The sequence below is a fragment of the Carlito syrichta genome, unplaced genomic scaffold, assembly GCF_000164805.1.
Source record: "Carlito syrichta isolate Samal-C Ts95f unplaced genomic scaffold, Tarsius_syrichta-2.0.1 Scaffold154501, whole genome shotgun sequence".
NCBI classification, from domain to species: domain Eukaryota; kingdom Metazoa; phylum Chordata; class Mammalia; order Primates; family Tarsiidae; genus Carlito; species Carlito syrichta.
Window position 1 is genome coordinate 315384 of NW_007098597.1, and position 20279 is coordinate 335662.

At 35.5% G+C, this 20279-nt stretch overlaps 1 protein-coding gene across 1 annotated transcript in view; it reads right to left on the bottom strand.

The window, feature by feature from the left end:
- The window catches only part of ZDHHC21 (zinc finger DHHC-type containing 21), a 65899-nt gene that overhangs the window by 13676 nt on the left and 31944 nt on the right, over positions 1-20279 (bottom strand). Inside the window, exon 7 of the mRNA XM_008050949.1 lies at positions 6321-6437. Coding sequence (XP_008049140.1) covers positions 6321-6437 — 117 coding nt within the window. The remainder of the gene's footprint in view (positions 1-6320; positions 6438-20279) is intronic.

A 20279-nucleotide genomic window follows, 5' to 3' on the forward strand; every position in this document is an offset into this window, starting at 1 on the left:
CGGGATTAGCCTTCCCAGCCTGTCACAGACACTGTCTACACCAGCACAAGCCACTCGAGAGCCAGTGGTTTGTCCTGCCAACGCTACCATCACCCAAGTTATGCCATTGCCCAGGGGTCTGAGAACCCATCTGCCTGTCTGGCTTACTGCCGCCACTACCTGCACCTGAACAAGCCATGTAGAGGCCCAAGCGTTGGTCTAACTGGACCAGCTAACAACAGCATCAGCATACACTACAATGGGGCCCAAGCACAGGTCCACCTAACGTCCCTCCCCAGTAAAGGTTAACCATAGCATCTACTAACAATCACACCCTAAGCTACTGAGGAAATCACAAATACCACTAATGCTATTTATACCAAATAAATCATATGGTAACTACACTACTGCAAGCACTCAAAATCAAAACGAAAGGGCCCATACCGATACCACAGATACATGTTCAGGAAAAAGTCCTCCCCTATGAAAGCAAATTCAAAAAATCAGAAGAAGCAACTGTTACACAACAGATGGGCAGACATCAACATAAGGACACAAGAAACATGAAAAAGCAAGGAAGTATGCCAACTCCAAAGAAACACAATAATTCTCCAGCAAACTATTCCAATGAAAAAGAAATTTATGAACAATCTTGGAAAAAATAACTCATAATGATAATATTAAAGAAGCTTAGTGAGATAAAAAGAATACAAAATAATACAAAGAAATAAAAAAAACAGTTCAGATTACAAAAGACAAATTTTCCAAAGAAAACATTAAAAAAAAAACCAAACAGAAATTCTGGAAGTGAATAATTTATTAAATAAAACCTAAAATACCTTTGAAAGTTCAACAGTTCAAGATTAGATGAAGCAGAAAAAAGAATTTCATTACTTGAAGACAGGTCTTTTGAAATAACCCAGTCAGACTAAAACAAAGAAAAAAAGATTTTAAAAGAATGAATAAAGCCTATGTGACATATGGGCCATCATAAATTGGCCAAATATTTGAATTTTCAGTGTCCCAGAAGCAAAGGAGGAAATGAAAAGGGTAGAAAATCTATTTAAGGAACGAATAGCTGAAAATTTCTCAAATCTAACAAGAGATTTAAACATCCAGGTATACTCAGAGACTCCCAAACAGATACAAAAGATCTCCACGGCAAAAAGATCTTCTCCACAGCACGCTGTAGTCAAACTGTCAAAAGTCAAAGATAATAGAGAAATATAAAAACAGCATGAGAAAAGCACCAAGTCACATATGAGGAAATCCCCATCAGACTAACAATGGATTTCTCAACAGAAAACTTACAAAAACTTCTAAACTTACTTTCCCAGGGAAAATGGAATGCTATGTCCAAAATGCAGGGGAAAAAAAACTTTCAGCCAAAAAGACTATTCCCAACAAAGTAGTCTTTAAAAATGAAGGAGAAATAAAGTCTTTCCTGAGACAAAAAAGCTGAGGGAATTTGTCGCCACTAGATTGTCCCTACAAGAAATTCTAAAGAGTTCTATACCTGAAAGTGAAAGGACAAGATCTAGCATTATGCAAAAACACAAAAGTATAAAACACACTAGTAGAGCAAACATACAAATAAGAGAAAGACCTCTATGTTATCATTACAGAAAACTAGCAACTCACAACAATAAATAATACAACAGAAAGAAAGGCACAAAGGATATATAAAACAACCAGAAATCATTTAATAAAAAGACAGGAGTAAGCTCTCACATATCAGTAATAACCGTGAATGTAAAGGTTAAACTTTGCACTTAAAGAATACAGACTTTCTGGATGGATTTTTTAAAATAACACAACTATATACTGTCTACAAGAAACTCAAGTCCACGGTAAAGACACAAATAGGCTGTATGTAAAGGGACAGAAAAAGATATTCCATGCAAACAGAGACCAAAAGTAAGCAAGGGTAGCTAAACTTATATCAGATAAAGCAGACTTAAAGTAAAAAACAGTAAGAAGTGACGGAGAAGGCTATTATATAATGATAAAAGTATCAATCCAGAAAGAGAATATAACAATTCTAAACATATATGCACCCAACACCAGACCACCCAGATATATGAACCAAATATTAATGAATCCACAGGAAAAGACAGACTCCAATACGATAATAGTTGGAGACTTGAATACCCTACTCTCAGCATTAGACAGATCATCTAGAAAGCAAATTAACAAAGAAACATCGAATTTAAACTGTACTTTAGCCAACTGGACCTAACAGATATTTATAGAACATTTTGTAGTTATAGAATATACCATCAGCAAATGGAGCATTTTCCAGAATAGACCATATGTTAGGACACAAGGCAAGTCTCAATATACATTAAAAAACTGAAAACATAACAAGTGTCTTCTCAGACTAAAATGGAAAATATAAATCAATAACAGGAGAAACTTTGGAAATTGTACAAATACATAGAAATTAAACAGCATGCTTCTGAACAACCACAGGGTCAAGGAAGTAATTTAGGAGAAAATAAAAAACTTTCCTGAAACAATTGAAAATGAAAACACAGTATAACAAAACCAATGGGATACAACAAAATCAGTGCTAGGAGGGTAGTCTGCAGCAAAACATGCCTGTAAATAAACAGTCTAGTGATGTGCCTCAAGGAACTAGAAAAGGAAGAACAAACCAAGCCCAAAATTAATAAAAGAAATAAGATTAGATAAGAACTGAAAGAAATAGAGACTAAAAAAATGCAAAAAGGCAACAAAACAGAAAGTAGATTTTTAAAAAGATAAACAACATAAGTAAACCACTTGCTAGATTTACCAAGAAAAAAACAGAGATGATCCAAATAAATAAAATCAGAAATGAAGAAGACATTACAATTGATAGCAAAGACATACAAAAGATCATCAGAGACTATCATGAACAACTGTAGAACAACAAACTGGAAAACCTAAAAGAAATGATAAGTTCCTGGACACATACAACCTACCAAAATTGAATCAGGAAGAAACAGAAAACTTGAGCAAACCAAGAATAAGTAATAATATCAAAACAGTAAAAAAGTCTCCCAACAAAGCAAAGTCCAAGATTGGATGGCTTCATTGCCAATTCTGCGAACCACTGAAAACACAGCTAACTGCCACTAATTCTCCTTAGACTATTCCAAAAAATTGAAGAGGGAAGAATTTCCCCAACACATTCTATGAAGTCAGTATTATTCTGATACCTAAACCAGGAAAAGAAGCAGTAACAAAAAAGAAAACTATAGAACAAAATCCCTGATGAAGACAGACACAAAAATCTTCGACAAAATACTAGCAAAACAAATCCAACAACTCATTAAAAAAAAAAAAAGTACTATGATCAGGTAGGATTTATCCCAGGAATGCAAGAATGCTTCAACATACAAATCAATAAACGTGATATACCACATCCACAGAATGAAGAACAAAATACATATGATCACTCACTCAACTGAACATTTGATAAAATTTAACATCCCATCATGGTAAAAAAAAAAAAAAACGCTTAATAAACCAGGCATAGAAGGAACATACCTCAACATAATAAAGGCCCATATATGACAAATCCACAGATAACAGCATACTGAATGGGAAAACGCTGAAAGCCTTTCCTCTAAGAACTGGAACAAAACAAAGATGTCCACTTTCATCACTCATATTCAGCACAGTAATAGAAGTACTTAAACAGAGAAGTCAAGCAAGAGAAATAAATAAAAGGCATTCAAACTGGAAAAAAGGAAATTATACTGTCCCTCTTTGCTGATTATACAATCTTATATCAAGAAAAACTTAAGCACTCTACCAAAAACTTTTATATCTGATAAATTCAATAAGGTCACAGGATACAAAATAAACATAGAAAAATTAGCAGCGTTTCTATATACCAATAATGAACTAACTGAGAAATAAATCAAAAAGGCAAAACCATTTACAATAGTTATAAAAAAAACCCCAGAAATAAACGTAACAAAGGAGGTAAAAAATATATATACATATCTACAACAAAAACTACAAAGCACTGATGGAAGAAATTAAAGAAGACATAAACAAATGGAAAGACACCCCATGCTAATGGACCAGAAGAAAAAATATTGTTAAAATAATCATACTGCCCAGAGCAATCTACAGATTTAATGTAATCCCTATCAAAATACCAACAACATTTTTCACAGAACTGAAAAAAAAACCAAAACGTTGAAGTTCATATGAAACCAAACAAGAGCCTAAATAGTCAAAGCAATCCTGAGCAAAAAGAACAAAGCCGGAGACATCATACTACCAGACTTCAAAATATATTACAAAGCTATAGTTACCAAAAGAGCATGGTATTGGTATAAAAACAGAGCAATGGGACAGTATAGAACATCTGGAAATAAATGCACACATTTATAGCCAACAAATCTTTGATAAAGACACCAAGAACATACACGGAAAAAAGACAGTCTCTTTAATAAATGCTAAGAAAACTAAATATCTATATGCAAAAGAATAACTGGACTCCTATCTCTCACCATATGCAAATACTAACTCAAGATATATTAAAGACTTAAACATAAGACCCACATTTATGAAACTACTATAAGAAAACATAGGAAAAAAACTTTAGAACATTGGTCTAAGCAAAGATTTTGTAGCTAAGACCCCAAAAGGACAGAGAACAAAAACATATAGAGACAAATGGGACTCTGTGAAACCAAAAAGCTCTTGCGTGGCAAAGAAAGAATCCACAGAAACAACATGTGGAATTGGAGAAAATAATCGCAAGCTACCAATCCAATGAGGGGCTACTATTCAGAATGTACAAGAAACTCAAACAAGTCAACCATAAGAAAACCAAATAATCCCATTAGAAATGGGTAAAGGACATAAATACACATGTTTCATGTATTTATGTATTTATTTATTTATTTTTTTGAGTTGGTGTCCCACTCTGGCACCCAGACAGGAGGACAGCGGCCGCTCCCGGCCACCGCAGCCTCACCTGCTGGGCTCTGGAGATCCTTCCACCTCAGCCTTCTGAGTAGCCAGAATTACAGGCATGCGCTAACACGCCCGGCTGATTTTTTGATTTATTGTAGAGATGAGGTCTTGCTGCCCAGGTAAGTCTTGAACCTGCGGGCTCAGGCCATCCACTCCCCTCAGCCTCCCAAAGGCGTGGGATTACAGGCTGAGCCACTGAGCCCGGCTTAATACACGTTTTAAAAGACATACAAATGGCTGACTGATATATGTAAAAGTGCTCAACATCATCAATCAACAGAGGAAGGCAAATCAAAACCACAGTGGGAGAGGTCACCTTATCTCACTTAGAGCAGGTATTGTTGAAAGACAAAAAAGTAACAAATGCTGACAGGAAGAGGAGAAAGGAAACTCTTTATATACTATTGGTAGGAGTATAAATTAGAACAGCCACAGTATGGAGATTTCTCAAAAACTAAAAATCAAATTGCCACTATAAATCGAACTAGCAATCCCACTACTGGATAAGGAAAGAAAAAATCAGGACATCAAAGGGATGCCTGCCCTCGCATGTTAATCACAGCACTATCAACGACAGCAAAGATATGGAATCAACCTAAGCGCCCACAAATAGAGGAATGGACAAAGAAAATATAATATATACACACGATGGAACACTATTCAGCCATTTAAAAAAATGAAATCCTGTCATTTGCAGCAACATGGGTGCAACTGGAGGTCATTATGCAAAGTGAAATAAGTCAGGTACAGAAAGACAAATACCACAAGTTATCACTCATAAGTGGGAGCTAAAATGTTGATCTCACGGAGGTAGGGAGTTGAATGATAAATACCAGAGGCTGGGAAAGGTGTTCGTTGGGAGAGCAGAATGAAGAGAATTTGGTTAATAGTTAAAAACACACAGTAAGAAGAAACAAATTCTACAGTTCAATAGCATAGTAGGGTGGCTACAGTTAGCAGCAATGCACTGGATATCTTAAAGTAGCTAGAAGAGAGGACTTAAAATGTTTCCAACACAAAGAAATGATACATACTCAAAGTAATGAAGACCTCAAATGCTCTAACTTGATCATTACATATTCTATGCATATAACAAAAACTCACACGTACCCCATAAATATGTAATATATTATGTATCAATAAGAAAAAAGCTATAAACAAAGCAGGACACACAATATTGTATGTATACTCTGTACCTGATGATAAGTACTTTAAAATTACATAGGCATATGAAAATAAAAATATATTTAAAAATTACAGGTAATTTTCTCCTTCAATTTCTAAGCTTTCTGTGACTTTTTAGAATTAATTCCTAACTAGTAATATACTCATCTGTTACTTCACATTAAAAATATACTTACTGTGATGATGCCAATTAGTTGAGTATAAAAGAGTCCAGTTATTCCAACTAACATTGTAATGCCCATAAAGGCAGCTAGTCTCATTATGGCCAATTCATGTCTGACAACGAAGAGGTCCTATAAAGAAACAGAAAGGCTTAAATATAATCTGAAGAGTTGCTTATAGTGGTAATAATCAATATTGAGCCATAACCCATTGTCCTTATTATCATAAAAGAACTCCCCCTGCTCCTTTAAGTTTGATCTGGCTTAGTACAGTGGCTCACACCTATAATCCCAGCACTGTGAAAGGCCAAGGTAGGAGGCTTATTTGAGCCAGGAGTTCAAGACCAGCCTGGGAGACACAGCAAGGCCTCGTCTCTACCAAAAAAAAAAAAAAAAAAAATCAACAAAATTAACCAGACATGGTGGTGTGGATCTGTCTATTGTTCCAGCTACTTGGGGGGCTGAGGTGGGAGGACTGCTTGGGCCCTGGAGTTCAAGACTACGGTGAGCCATGATCGTGCCACTGCACTCCAGCCTGGGCAATAGAGTAAGACCTCAACTCAAACGAATAAACAAATCCAAAAGCTTATCCTATTTAATGAGTATGTAACTATTTGAAAATTTCAAAAGTAAATGTTGCAATTTATAATATCAAGAAGAAAAATATAGGATTTCACTGCTCTATTATGTCAAAAAACTGCAATCCTTGTTTGTTTTTTGAACCTATTTTAGTCAAAAACAAACGAAAAAACACAGATGGTATACAATCTTTGGTCTACAAAACAAATTTCTGCATTATACTGACAAAAAGTTTGAATGCACAGCCTGCTTCATATTATTAAAGTTCAAGTGATAAAGATATCTAGAAATCATGTGACATAATCAAAGTGAAGGGAAATCATACATAACAGAACCATAAGGACGGTTTTCTTTAAGCTACTCTATTCATTCACCATCCAGTCACCCAACCACCACAGCCAAGCACCGTGTTATGTAACAGGAATGTATAACTGGTAAATATATGGTCTGGGCCCTCAAGAAGCACACAATTTGTTTAGAGAACACGATTTTGCAAAACTCCAAAACAATGGGATATATTCCACAACAGGCATGTGTCCACAGAGCACTGCAGGAAAAAAGGAATGCCTAGATAGGAGAGAGAAATGGAAACACTAGGAGTGAAAGCTGATTTTCTGACTCAGAGACTGAAAATGAAGGTCCTGAAAGTGAACCAAAGAGGTTTCATGGTGGAAGGCTAGGAAAACAACAAGTGTTTACAAGTATGCACTCTCACTGTCACCAACCAAACAGACCAAAGGAGGGTTAGACAGTCAAAGAACTAAGACGTCTCCTGGAAACCTGTTGTTGTTAAGCTTTGGAATAAAACAGCCAGTCAATAAAAGCAACAAGTGGATGGGAAGGACTCCTAAAACACAAGGGCCTATAAGCTTCCTTTTATACTGGTAAACATTAAGTATTAAAGGTATCCTAATAGAACATGAAAAACAGAGAGGTCACTAAAACGAATGTGCCTGCTTCAAACAAAAGAACGATGTTTCTGTGTGTGTCATATGGAATCACCACAAGACTCAAGCAAAAATCTGATACCACATTCTTTTTTTTTTGAGTTGGAGTCTCACTCGGTCGCCCAGACCGGAGTGTAGTGGCCGCTCCCGGCCATCGCAGCCTCGACCTGCTGGGCTCCGGCGATCCTCCGCCTCAGCCTTCTGAGGAGCCGGAATTACAGGCATGCACTACCACGCCCGGTTGATTTTTTGATTTATTGTAGAGATGAGGTCTCGCTGCCCAGGCGGGTCCTGAACTCGCGGGCTCAGGCAATCCACTCACCTCAGCCTCCCAATGGTGCGGATTACAGGCTGAGCCACCGAGCCCAGCATGATTCCACATTCAAATTACTTATTTGTAAGTCTGAAAAGCTTAAAATTCACAAATGCACTCAAATATTATGTAGCAATCAATATTAGGCAATCATTTCAAAACTACAGTAAAAACAGCTTAAGTCACAATCCTTAAAATGCATATAGAAATAAAAAAAGATGGTCATGTGATATTAAAAAATAAGTTCTGCTATAATGCTATTTGAAAACACAAATCTGTTCCAACATAATTGATACATTAAAAAAACAATGTGAGCACAGCCATAATTTAGTGTCTTATGCATAAATTTTATCTGTGAAAAATCCTACACAAACACAGAAAATCGCACCCAGGTGAACAGACATGTAGGAACACACAAAACACATTCGACCCTCAAACATCTACCAGCCACTTCAGGTTATCCCCCGTTACGAGTTACACCCACCCACCCCTGCTCTAACAACTTTCCCTCCAATTTTAGAGACCCTCCTTCCATCACTTCACAATAACTCACATTCTATGGCCGTTCAATGCTGCTTCCCTAAGAAAAAGCCAGGTTTCTTTCAAGGTAAAGTGCCATTTTATCGTAGTATTTACTCATTTCTTAACTATTTAAGTATTTACTTATCACCATACTATTTATAAAAGTACACTGCTGTTTTTTATTAGGTCCCTCTCCTTTTAAGTATTACTGACAAAATTCTTGAGTGCTGTGGCCCCATTGTCCCATAAGCCCCGTGGTTTTATTGCATGGTTTTACATAACGATTTTTAGGAATGCACATATTGCATTATAGAAGAGCTTAGTGTGCTAAAATTACCATCTATGACCAACTAAAATCCATCCTCTCTTTTCCCAGTGAAAAGATTTTTAAAAATTTTTGGCCAACTACAATTTATAAATGTCAGGGATGGAGATGAGACTAAGAGTTCTACTTATAATATTACATTTATTCATTTGGTTATACATTTAAAGTATTTATGTAAAATACAGTAGTAAAAAACTTTAATCTAGAAATTGCTTTTTTATCACTTTTACATTTTCAAAAAACAACTGTATTCCAAGTTCACACATGCATAATTAACATCATCAGCACTAAATCCATATTTTGAGTCACTTAACACTGTTCTTTAGAGTACATCTTTACTTCTGTCTCAGATTTTTTTAGATTTAACACTTTTTGAATCCAAAAATTGGCTTAGGAAATTTTATCCAAATCACAAGAACCCATTTGTTATCCCAGATCTTTACCACATAATCAGTGTTATGGGCTGAACTATGTCCCCCAAAATTCTTATGTTGAAGCCCCTAATGCCCATACCTCAGAAAGTGACTACAGTTGGCGCAGGGCCTTTAAAGCAGCAATCAAGTTAAATGGGGCCCTTCGGGTGGGCACTAGTCCAGTCTGACTGGTGTCCTTCTAAGAAGAGGAAATTTGCACACAGACAACAGGGAAGTTCCAAGAGGAAAGACCATGTGAGGACAGTGAGAAACTGGCGATTTTCAAGCCAAGAACAGAGACCTCGGAGGAAATCAAACCTGCTGACATCTTGAGCTTGGCCTTCCAGCTTCCAGAACTGTGAGAAAATGAATTTCTGTGGTATTTTGTTATGGTAGCCCTAGCAAACTAATACAGTCAGTAATGTATTTCTTCCTTGTTTTTATTTCTTCCCATTTTTTTTGCTAAGAGATGTACTTATGCACAGATAAATACACAAAACATATTCACTTTCAAGAAAAGTAACACTATCTTCTCAAGAATGAGAACACTGGAAACCAAGCAGAGCCTCCTGGGGATTCCCACCCCATCACAACCTCTCCCCACCATCTACCCTCATGGTAAAAGTTACTAATTCATTCTTCATACATTTTGGATACTACTGTGTTTCAGTTGTATATTGCAAACATTTTCTCCCAGTCTGAGACTACCTGTTCACTCTCTCTATGGCATCTTTTGATAAATCCAAGTTTATAATTTCAATGTAGTCTAATTTATCAATTTTTTCCTTTAGTGCTTCTTATATCCCGGTTAAGAAATCCTTCCTGATACTGAAGTTATAATGGCATTCTCCTATATTATCTTATAAAGCTCTTAAAAGCTTTATACATTTTGCCTTTCACATTCTGGTCACTAACCATCTAGAACTGATGTTTATTTTTTTGTACACAGTGAAAGACAGGGAAGTGCATTTACTTTTACTACATGGATATTCAACTTTTCCAGAATGATTTATTTAAAAAGCTTTTCTTTCCTCAGCAATCAGAGACTAAGTGTCCACATATGAGTGGATCTAATTTGGGCTCTCTATTCTTCTGTTCCGTCAGTTCATGTGTTTATCCTTATACCAGTCACACATCTTAATTACTATGGCTTTGTAATACATCTCAATACCTGGCAAGCCAAGTTATCCCATCCTGTTCTTTTACAAGACTGTCTTAGTTATTCTTGATAATTTGTATTTTCACACAAATTTAAAGTTAGATTTTCAAGTTACAACACATACTCAGGCATACATTCATGTATAACATATTCTCTATTAAGTTTCGTAGTTTCCCTAGAGGTCTTGTACTTTTTAAAATCAGATTTAATTCAGGAATTTCCTAGGTTTTTATCCTATTATTATAAATGGCATTTGCTATTAATTTCATTGTCTAAAGGTTTGTTATTATATAAAAAATGAAATTGATTTTTTAAAACCGTTTTATAGTCACACTTTTTATACTTTCTTAAAAACTCACAAGAATCTATGGATAAATCATTTTCACAATTGTATCATCTACAAGTAATGACAGTTTTATTTATTTCAGCAGTTATACTTTTTCCTTCTCTTGTCTTACTGCATTGGCTACAACTTCTAGAACTATGTTTAAGAACAATGGCCACAGTGGGCATCAATGACTTGTCCCCCAACTTCAGAGAAAAGAAGTCAATATTTCATCTTAGTATGCTTAGCTGGTTGGTTTTGTAGGATTTTCTTGGGGGGGGGGCATGGAGACTAACCTTTTATGTGATTAAAAAAGCCTCCTCCCCCCATAGATCTAGTTTGCTAAGAACTGTATGATCTGAATGGATATTGAATTTTATCTTTGTCTTTATACATTGAGATGCCCATTTGAACTTTTTTCCTAATCTGCTAACGTGATAAAATATATTTACTGAGTTTCTAATGCAAAAACAACTTTCCACACAACCAGATTCCTTTTGCTAATATTTTTTAGGAGTTGTTCATCTATGTTCATAACCAGACTAGTCTATAATTTACTGTTTTTTTTTTTTTTTTGAGTTGGAGTCTCACTCTGTCACCCAGACTGGAGTGCAATGGCCGCTTCCAGCCACCGCAGCCTCGACCTGCTGGGCTCCGGCGATCCTTCCATCTCAGCTTTCCGAGTAGCCGGAATTACAGGCATGCGCTACCACACCCGGCTGATTTTTTGATTTATTATAGAGATGAGGTCTTGCTGCCCAGGCGGGTCTTGAACCCGCGGGCTCAGGCAATCCACTCACCTCAGCCTCCCAAAGGCGCGGGATTACAGACTGAGCCACCGAGCCCGGCTTTATAATTTACTTTTTAAAGTTACCTTTAATAGGTTATGTATCCAAGATATGCTATACACTTAAAATGAGTTGGAAAAATTTCTCTTTTTTCCTTTTCTCTGAAAGAGTTTAAGACTGAAATTATTGTTTTATTTCACGTTGACAGGGTAAGAAATCAACAGTAAACTTGTGAATATTCTTTGCAGGAAAAGTTTTAACTAATAATTTATAATTATAGAAATACTCGTGTTTCTAATTTATTTTTATTTTATATATTTAAGTGTTGAGTCGGAGTCTCACTCTGGTGCCCAGGCTAGAGTTCAGTGGCACAATCCCTGCTCACTGCCGCCTCAACCTCCTGGGCTCAGGCAATCCCTCTGCTTCAGTTGCCCACATAGCTGGGACTGCAGGTGTGTGCCACCATGCCCAGCTAAATGTTTTGATTTTTTGTAGAGATGAGATCTTGCAATGTGCCCAGGGTGGTCATGAACTCCAGGCTCAGGCATCCTCCCATCTCAGTCTCCCAAAGTGCTAGAACTGCAAGCATGAACCACTGCACTAATTTCTTTTTAAAGTAATTTTTGTATTGAAGCTGTATTATGTTTGCAGATCAGGAAACTCAATAAACTAAACAAGTCAACTATTCAAACTGATCTACAGAATTAGTACAATCCTAATAAAAGGTCCCCCACTGTTAGAGTATAGAACTCTACTGGTGGAAGTTTGCTTTACTCTGTTTTGGTTTATAGAAATTGCTGAACTGTTTCTATATTTCACAGAAAAACACAAAGAATTGCATGACACTCTTATAAAAAAGAACAAGACAGGAAGGTCTGCTCTATTGCACACATTCTCGGCAGGACCAGTTTTGCCCCTAAGAGAGAGAAAACTGGTTCTTAGAGTGAGAAAGAAAATCTTAGCTATTACAATGGTTTGTGGCCTTGCACAAAACAATCCTATCTGACAAAATCTTATGGAGAGGGGGAGCAGGGGGTGAGGGGGGATATAAATCTAAAAAGGCTCCTTAGGTGGGCAATGAGAATGAAAAAAAAGTTCAAAACTACTGTTCTACTGGACAATAAGATTTATTACAAAACAGTAGTCGCAGTGACAGTGTGGCATAACCACAAGGAGAGACAAACAGACTAGCAAAGAAACCAAAACAGATATACACATACGTGGATCTTGATTTATGAGAAAGATGGCACTGCAGCACAGGGGGAGAAATTATCTTTCCAATAAATAAATGGTGCTAAATCAAATGAATATTCACTTAGTGAAAAAATGAAACCCTGACTTCCATCTCACAGGAATCACAAACATCAATTCCAGGCAGAAAAGTAAAAGACAGAGAAATACAGTACCAAGATAATAATATATGAGAATTATGTTGATGATTTTAGGATAGAAAAAAATTCATAAATTGAACTGAAAAATACTACAGACAAAAAAAAGAGAAGATTGATAAGTTGCAGACATTAAAATTAAAATCTGTTCACTAAGACAGTAAAAAGGTAAACCTGAGTGGAAGATATTTATGACAGATATAATCAAAAAAGGGCTCTAATCTAAAATATCCTACAATTATCCAACAAAAGTCAGATGGGCAAAATACTGAAACAGGCACACGTCACCAAATAGATAATCATATGGTCAATAAATACATGAAAATGGGCTCAATACCATTAGTCATCAGACAAATGCATATTTATACATAATGAAGTACTGCTCACATGCACCAAAATGGCTAACATTAAGAAGACTTAAGTACTGGTGAGGAAGGAAAGCAACCTTAGTTCACATACTCTACTGGTAGGAATTGAAACTGGTACAACCATTTTGGAAAACTGTCTGACAGTATCTAAAAGAACACTCACATAAACTTTGAACACTGAGCAACACTAGCTACACATCCAAGTGAAACACAAGTACAGCAGGAACTATGAACAAGGTTGCTTACAGTGGCATTATTCATAACTGCCCAAAACTAGGAAGAAGGGAAATGCCCACCAATAGAATTGGTAAATTGCTTTATAGTAAAATGTTGTGAATTCTTATAGCAATGTTCACAACACTGAAAATTAAGTACATCTAATGTGACAAAAGGATAAATCTTACAAATGTTGTCCCAAAGAGGCCTTAGGATAACTCACCGAACTGATTTTAGTTTTCCGTCCTCCTCTGTTTGTGTATTACATTTTAAAATATAAAGGGCACAAAAAGTTGTGGTAGAGAAATATAGATACATAAAAATACTTTTATTAATTTTAGAATGAAACCCTTAAAATACATATAACAAAACATAAAAATAAAATTTAGTTATACATGGTCTATGAAAAGAGAGTCAAAAATATGTCAGATAAAACACAGAAAAGGACATAAGAGATAGAGGAAAAACAGAGGGAGGAAGAGTCTGACCATCTCTCTGACCTCATCAACTTTCTTCCTGTCTCACTCTGAGCTAACCATGCTGACCTCTTTGCTATTTCTCCAACAAATTTAGCAACTCCCCCACATCAGAGTGGCTGCATTTGCTCCTCCCAGAAACTCTTTCTCCCAGATAACCACTTGCTCACTCCCCTCACTTTCTTCAAGTTTCTGCTTAAATGTGACCTTGCCACTTTTTTGTTCACTGAAGTACAGAAAATCCCAGTACTCCCTATTTCCTTGCCCTATTTTCCCATAGTACTTATATCCACCTGATATATACCTACTTCTTCATTGTTTGTCTCTCTTAGAAGTAGGCAAGTTTCTTGAAGAGAAGGACCATTGCCTTTCTTGTTCAATGATGGGTCCCTGGAGCCCAGAATGAGCTCCAGCTCACAGCAGATGCTCAAGAAATATTTGTTAGACGGATGAATGAAAATGAAGAAAATTGGACAAAAGAAGAGAGTCTTCTCTTCCCCCAACATGGGAATATTCGGAAAATACTACCTACAAGACCGTGTGACTCGTGTAACAGCAGAGGCAAATACAGAGAGAGAAACACAGGCAACATGTGCATAAACATAGTTAGGATGTTACACACAACCCAGCAGAGGAAGAGAGGGCCACTTACATGAAATAATACCCCTATACTCCTATCTGGCAATCCATTAGAATTATATAATTTAAAATTTCATAAATGTTACAAAATTAGGGAGTAGTGGGGGCACCACCTTTTAATGAAAGCTAAGTGAAAATAAGACAAGTCACATTTGGCTATTTATGATCTAGCAAGTAAGTTTCCCGACGCCCAGTCTGTGGATTCCTGGAGCTCATTTCTTCTTACAATGTGACCTTCTACCCTAATCTCAATTCAAATTCTAACATCATATGCTATGCTTATCATTTCCAATAACTATACACATAACAGAATTACAATCTCAAGTATGTCATCTTCGGATACCACCTCCTATCTTTTGAGCTAATTCCCCTGGAGATTGTTAATGCTAACAAATTGTCAGCCTCAATGGAACGTCCAATTCTTTGGTCCAACCACCAACTCACTGACTTCCCCCAACACATTCAACTCCTTATGTGTTTATGTTCCACAGTCCATTATAATTTCTCCTTCAATATACACGCACCGTCAACTTTCTCGACCCTCTCTTACCACTGTTCTCCCGTTTCACTAGCTGTTCCTTCTTAGTCCCTTTTCTTGTTCCTCCTCATCTTCCTGACTTCTAAAATTTAAGAGTGACTAGGGTTTGGTTTTCAAACCTCTTCTCTGTTTATACTTACTCTATAGGAAATCTCCAATCAGTTTCCAGGTCTTTCAGTATCATTTTTATGCTGAAAGATCCCAAATTTATGTATCTAGCTCAGACCACTCCACTGAAATCCACATTCCTGTATCTAACTGCTTAGTGAACATCTCTTAACTAATACACAAGTAAATGTGTAAAAACCAAAATCTTTAATAACTTATTAAAACCTACTCTTCTCTCAAGCTCCCCTCTCTCAGTAATTGGTATCGCTATTCTTCCAGTTGTTTAGGCCTTGAAGGCTTGCAATTATTCTAGACTTTCCGCATTCTGTCTCATACCCACATTAATATCTCATACAACCATATTGTCACCAAATCCTGTTAGCTCTTCAAACTATAATAGCGCAGTAGATCATTCTCAACACTTCTACCACTACCATAATCACCTTGTGCTTAGACTATACTTTAATAGCCTAGTAACTGGTCCCTTCACTATCATCCTTGTCCCTCAGTTTATTCTTCATAGCAATTAGAGTTTTCTTTCGAAAATGTAAACGAGATTGTGTAATGGTTCAAAATCCTCTAACAGCTTACAAAGTCCCGACCACTAAACATCTTAAAACAAAGTGTCTCCTCTAATTATAGCTCTCCCTTCTCTCAACTCCGTCCTCTATTTCTCTCCCGCTAACTCATTCCACTCAAGACACAATGATCTCCTTACTGTTCTTTGAAAATGTTGAGTACTAAACGGCATCAAAATTGACAAGTTCAAAAACTGTGTTGAGCAGTTAGGAAAAGCATCCAGATAGGTATATTGCATCAGAGAGCATTTCGAAGGTGAGTGATGTTTTAACACGTAAGAATAAATGCACAATTTTTTACAAATGAATTCCAGGCTTTTGAGGTCCTCTTTGTAAAATGAAAACAGTTTCTCCATCAATCAGTGTGAAGCAATTTTTATTTATAAACTATTGCTTATACGTAGTTTTCTGTAGTTTTTCAGACTAGTCTGAAAACTAACAATATGTGATATATTTTTTATCTTCCCTCTACTGAAGATTTTCTCAACCCAGCACTCCTGATGCTTAGGGCTAGATAATACTTTGTTGTAGGATATTTGACAACATCCCTGGCTCCACCCACTAGATGCTAGCAGCACTCCTCCAGTTGTGACAACCAAATTATGTCTCCAGTCATTACCAAATGTTTCCTGGGGTGACAAAGTCTTCCTCCTCCCCATAGAGAACCACTGTACCATTGGTAAGGGATTTGTTTTTTCTCTACTGTTCAAAAACAAAAATAGTTTAGCTCACATCTGAGATGTCCAAAGCATAAGATGTGAATTTTCAAAATGACTAAATAACCAAGTTCACATGCTGGTGGTAGGTTCACATGGCAATTACTCTTGTGTGAAAATAAATCATTTTAATTAAATCCTAAAATAAAATCCTATTATATCTGTATGGTTATGAGCACTTTTTTGGAATGAGCCTTAGCTTAAGTTTATTATATTACAAAACACAGGCAAGCAAGTTGCAGACTCCTGTACATCACCACCACTCACCCCCCTACCCCCACCCCCGCAACCACACACACACACACAGCTCTCAGGTAAAACGCACTTTTCAGTCTTATTCATCCTAATGGAAATTCACATCTAAAGGAGAAAAAAAATCACTTATTCATACCTTACTCAAGGCTATCATCAAGTATTCACAATTCTCCATTAAATTCTGGTACAAATATGTGTGAAATTGTCTTACAGAACAAATTTCACTAGCACCTGACTGCCAGATCCATGACTAAGAGCAAAATATTTCAGAAAAATTATTTTGTCTGCCTTGCCATATTTTGGCAGTAAAAATTCTAGAAAAGTTGGAGTAATTCAATACAAAAACAGGATATCATTTAACACTAAACGCAGTGTCACAGTGTTTGGTAAAAGTAGAAAAGAGTAAGACAGCAGAACTGCTGCTAGGTTTTAACCATTTAAACTCGCAGTGACTGACTCAGCCTTCTAGAGAAACAAAAACTGTTAAATCTTCTATGCTAAATGCTACAATATTTATAACTGACTACAGAAGCTTGTTTAATGAAAACATACATTCAGTCAACCTAGTATTTCAGAGCAAAGTCAAGACTTATTATAAGATTTCTCCATTCCATCTGTCACAAAAAGCATAGAGATACATTGACAAGTAGAACCAACAATTGTTGGAATAATAGCCTATTCTTGTTTCTTTATAAACTGTATATCTGGCATTATTCCTTTCAAGCAAATTTTTTTTAAAATGTATTACCAGGAAACAATATCTCTACTAGCATTTCAGGATACATAAACAAAAAAGTCAAATTACTCTTATACTAGCATTAAAAATATTTGCCATCTCATTTTCAATCTTTAATACTCTTGGCTATTCTTGATTACTCTTACCCCAAATCCCAAAAGCTAAATATACATTTCAGAAATTTTTTTCCATTCTTTGGTGAACACATAAATAAATGACTTTCTAGATATTAGGAAAACAAATGTTATTTATTAAGTAAAGCCTAAAATATTTTTTTACATAGCAGAAGTACTCAGGCTACTTTAAAGTTGATTATATAGAAAGATTAAAATAAACTTTGAAAAGATTTGAACATGCAAAGCTAACTGCAATCAAATCTTCTAACTATTTCTATTCTTTGTTAGCCAGAAGGCTAGGCAAATAATTCTGTGGCACTTCTGACATCAAATCCCTAGCAACAATATTAGCTATCAGCCAATTGGGATAATACTAATGTATCTTCCTAGCAGAAGAGTTGGCTGGGCTGCTAAACATTATTTATTTTCCTCTTTTGAATATTGGCAGCATGTCCTTTATTGAAATTCTCTCCTCTCTCTTCCCCTTCTGTCACCCCTGCTCTCATAGCCTTAAATGCAGTCAGTATGTTAGTTTTTACCCTTCACATAAAAATAAGCATAAAGTAATTAGAAATTATCTGAATCTACTTCATCTAAAAATAATTTAAAAGAGGATACCTTAGAAATAAACGGGTACGCCACAAATGATTAGCTGCATAATCTCGCACTAACAGTTACAAATTATTTATTTATTTTTAATCTTGAGTTTTCTCTTATAGAGAAATAACAAGCATTGCCTACAATATCTGATTTCCAGTAGATAAATATTTTTAAAAATATTTCAACCTACTATAATGCCTTTATAAGATATATCTGACAGTCTTTAGGTTAGACAAACTACTAAAAGTGAATTATCTCAATGCGAAGTGAAAAGAGCAAAGTATGAACCTACCAACCAGGAGGTTCACTGAGCTTTCTCCAAAGAACAGATATTATTATGCTTTAGTATTTTTTACCTGTATTTAAAACATTTTTAAATGCTACAACAATATTGCTAAGAAATTTCTTCAGGGGAAAATGTAAAAGTAGTATTAAATAGGAGTTTCAATAGGATATAGTAACAGCAATAACATGACTCAGAGACAGACAGAAATATGCCCAAATCATACCTCTGCCAAGTAATTATTCTTTGATTAGACGAGTTATTGAACCTTTCTGAATCTCAGTCACCTTACCTGTAAAATGGGAACCATATTATTTATCCTCTCAGAATTATTTCAAGTGAGTGGACATTTTCCACTAATCAAAGTGATATATAAATCCAGAATATTACAAGATAAAAATATGTGATCAACAAAATAGTTATGGATCAACATATAATGACTCTTTAGACACAGTGATATCTTCCTTCATATTTAACTAAAAAACTATAATTTTCTAGTGTTGGTTTTGGTAAATAACCAGTATGAAATAAGATGAAACATATTACTATAATTTGATAATATACCAAATGACTAGGCAGCTGCTTATAAACATTTAAAATATCTATGTAAAACAGTCACATATGGACCTTGGTCAAAAATAAAAGTTCATTTTCTTCAACATCCATCTATTTTATTCATTTCAAATGCCAAATCATTCCCTAATCTACAGGTTTTAGAATCCCAAAAGCTAGTTAAAGTGAGACATTAGTTTCAAGGGGGGGGGTTAAGTAAAATTCAATGTTATATTGGTGTGATTAGTAAAAATGATGATCAAGCTAATTTAATGCCTAACATTTGAAAAACTTCAAATGGCTCAAGGATTACAATTTTTATTAATTTTGTGATTCTAGCAAAAATGTTTAATTTATCTCCATTTACTTAGAAAAGCCCTATTATTCAAGCTGCTGAAGTTTCTCTAGATATGCATTTTCTTTTATACTAATTTTTGGGGATTTTTTTTTTTTAGTTACTATTTTCAAAGAAGATAGTAAATAATTCTTTTTAGGTTTGCAGGCTTTTTTAAGTATAAGACTTAGAATATAAATCAATAGCTTACAGCTTAAAAAATAAATCCTAAATTTGGGCATTGATTCATGATAAACTATAAATTCCTTATCTCCTGTACTTTTTAGTTCTTCCTTCCCTCAACAAAGGCTATATTCAAATATTTCCTCAAGCGTCACATAATAAAAACATATAAATCTTTGAATGTCCATGATAGATGGATATTTTAAAAGTAAAGATTAAGAAGAAATCTAAAAAGCATTAAGTTACTATAAAAAACAATGGGGCAATTGCAAAGAAATTAAAATAATCCAGCTCAGAAAGAGCTCCCCTGAAAACAGAAGGCGAGGAGAAGAGAGAAATGGAAGAAAATCAGGCTCCCAATCTGTTCATTTCCCAGAACTTGTGAACAACCTGCTTTCTCTCAACTGTCTTTCCCATGAGCATAACCACAATGTACCAGTTTTCTACTGAATACAGGTTAAGTGCCATTACAGCAATGGTCAGGGGGCAATTCTTTTTTTCTGCTTCTTTTGTTTAA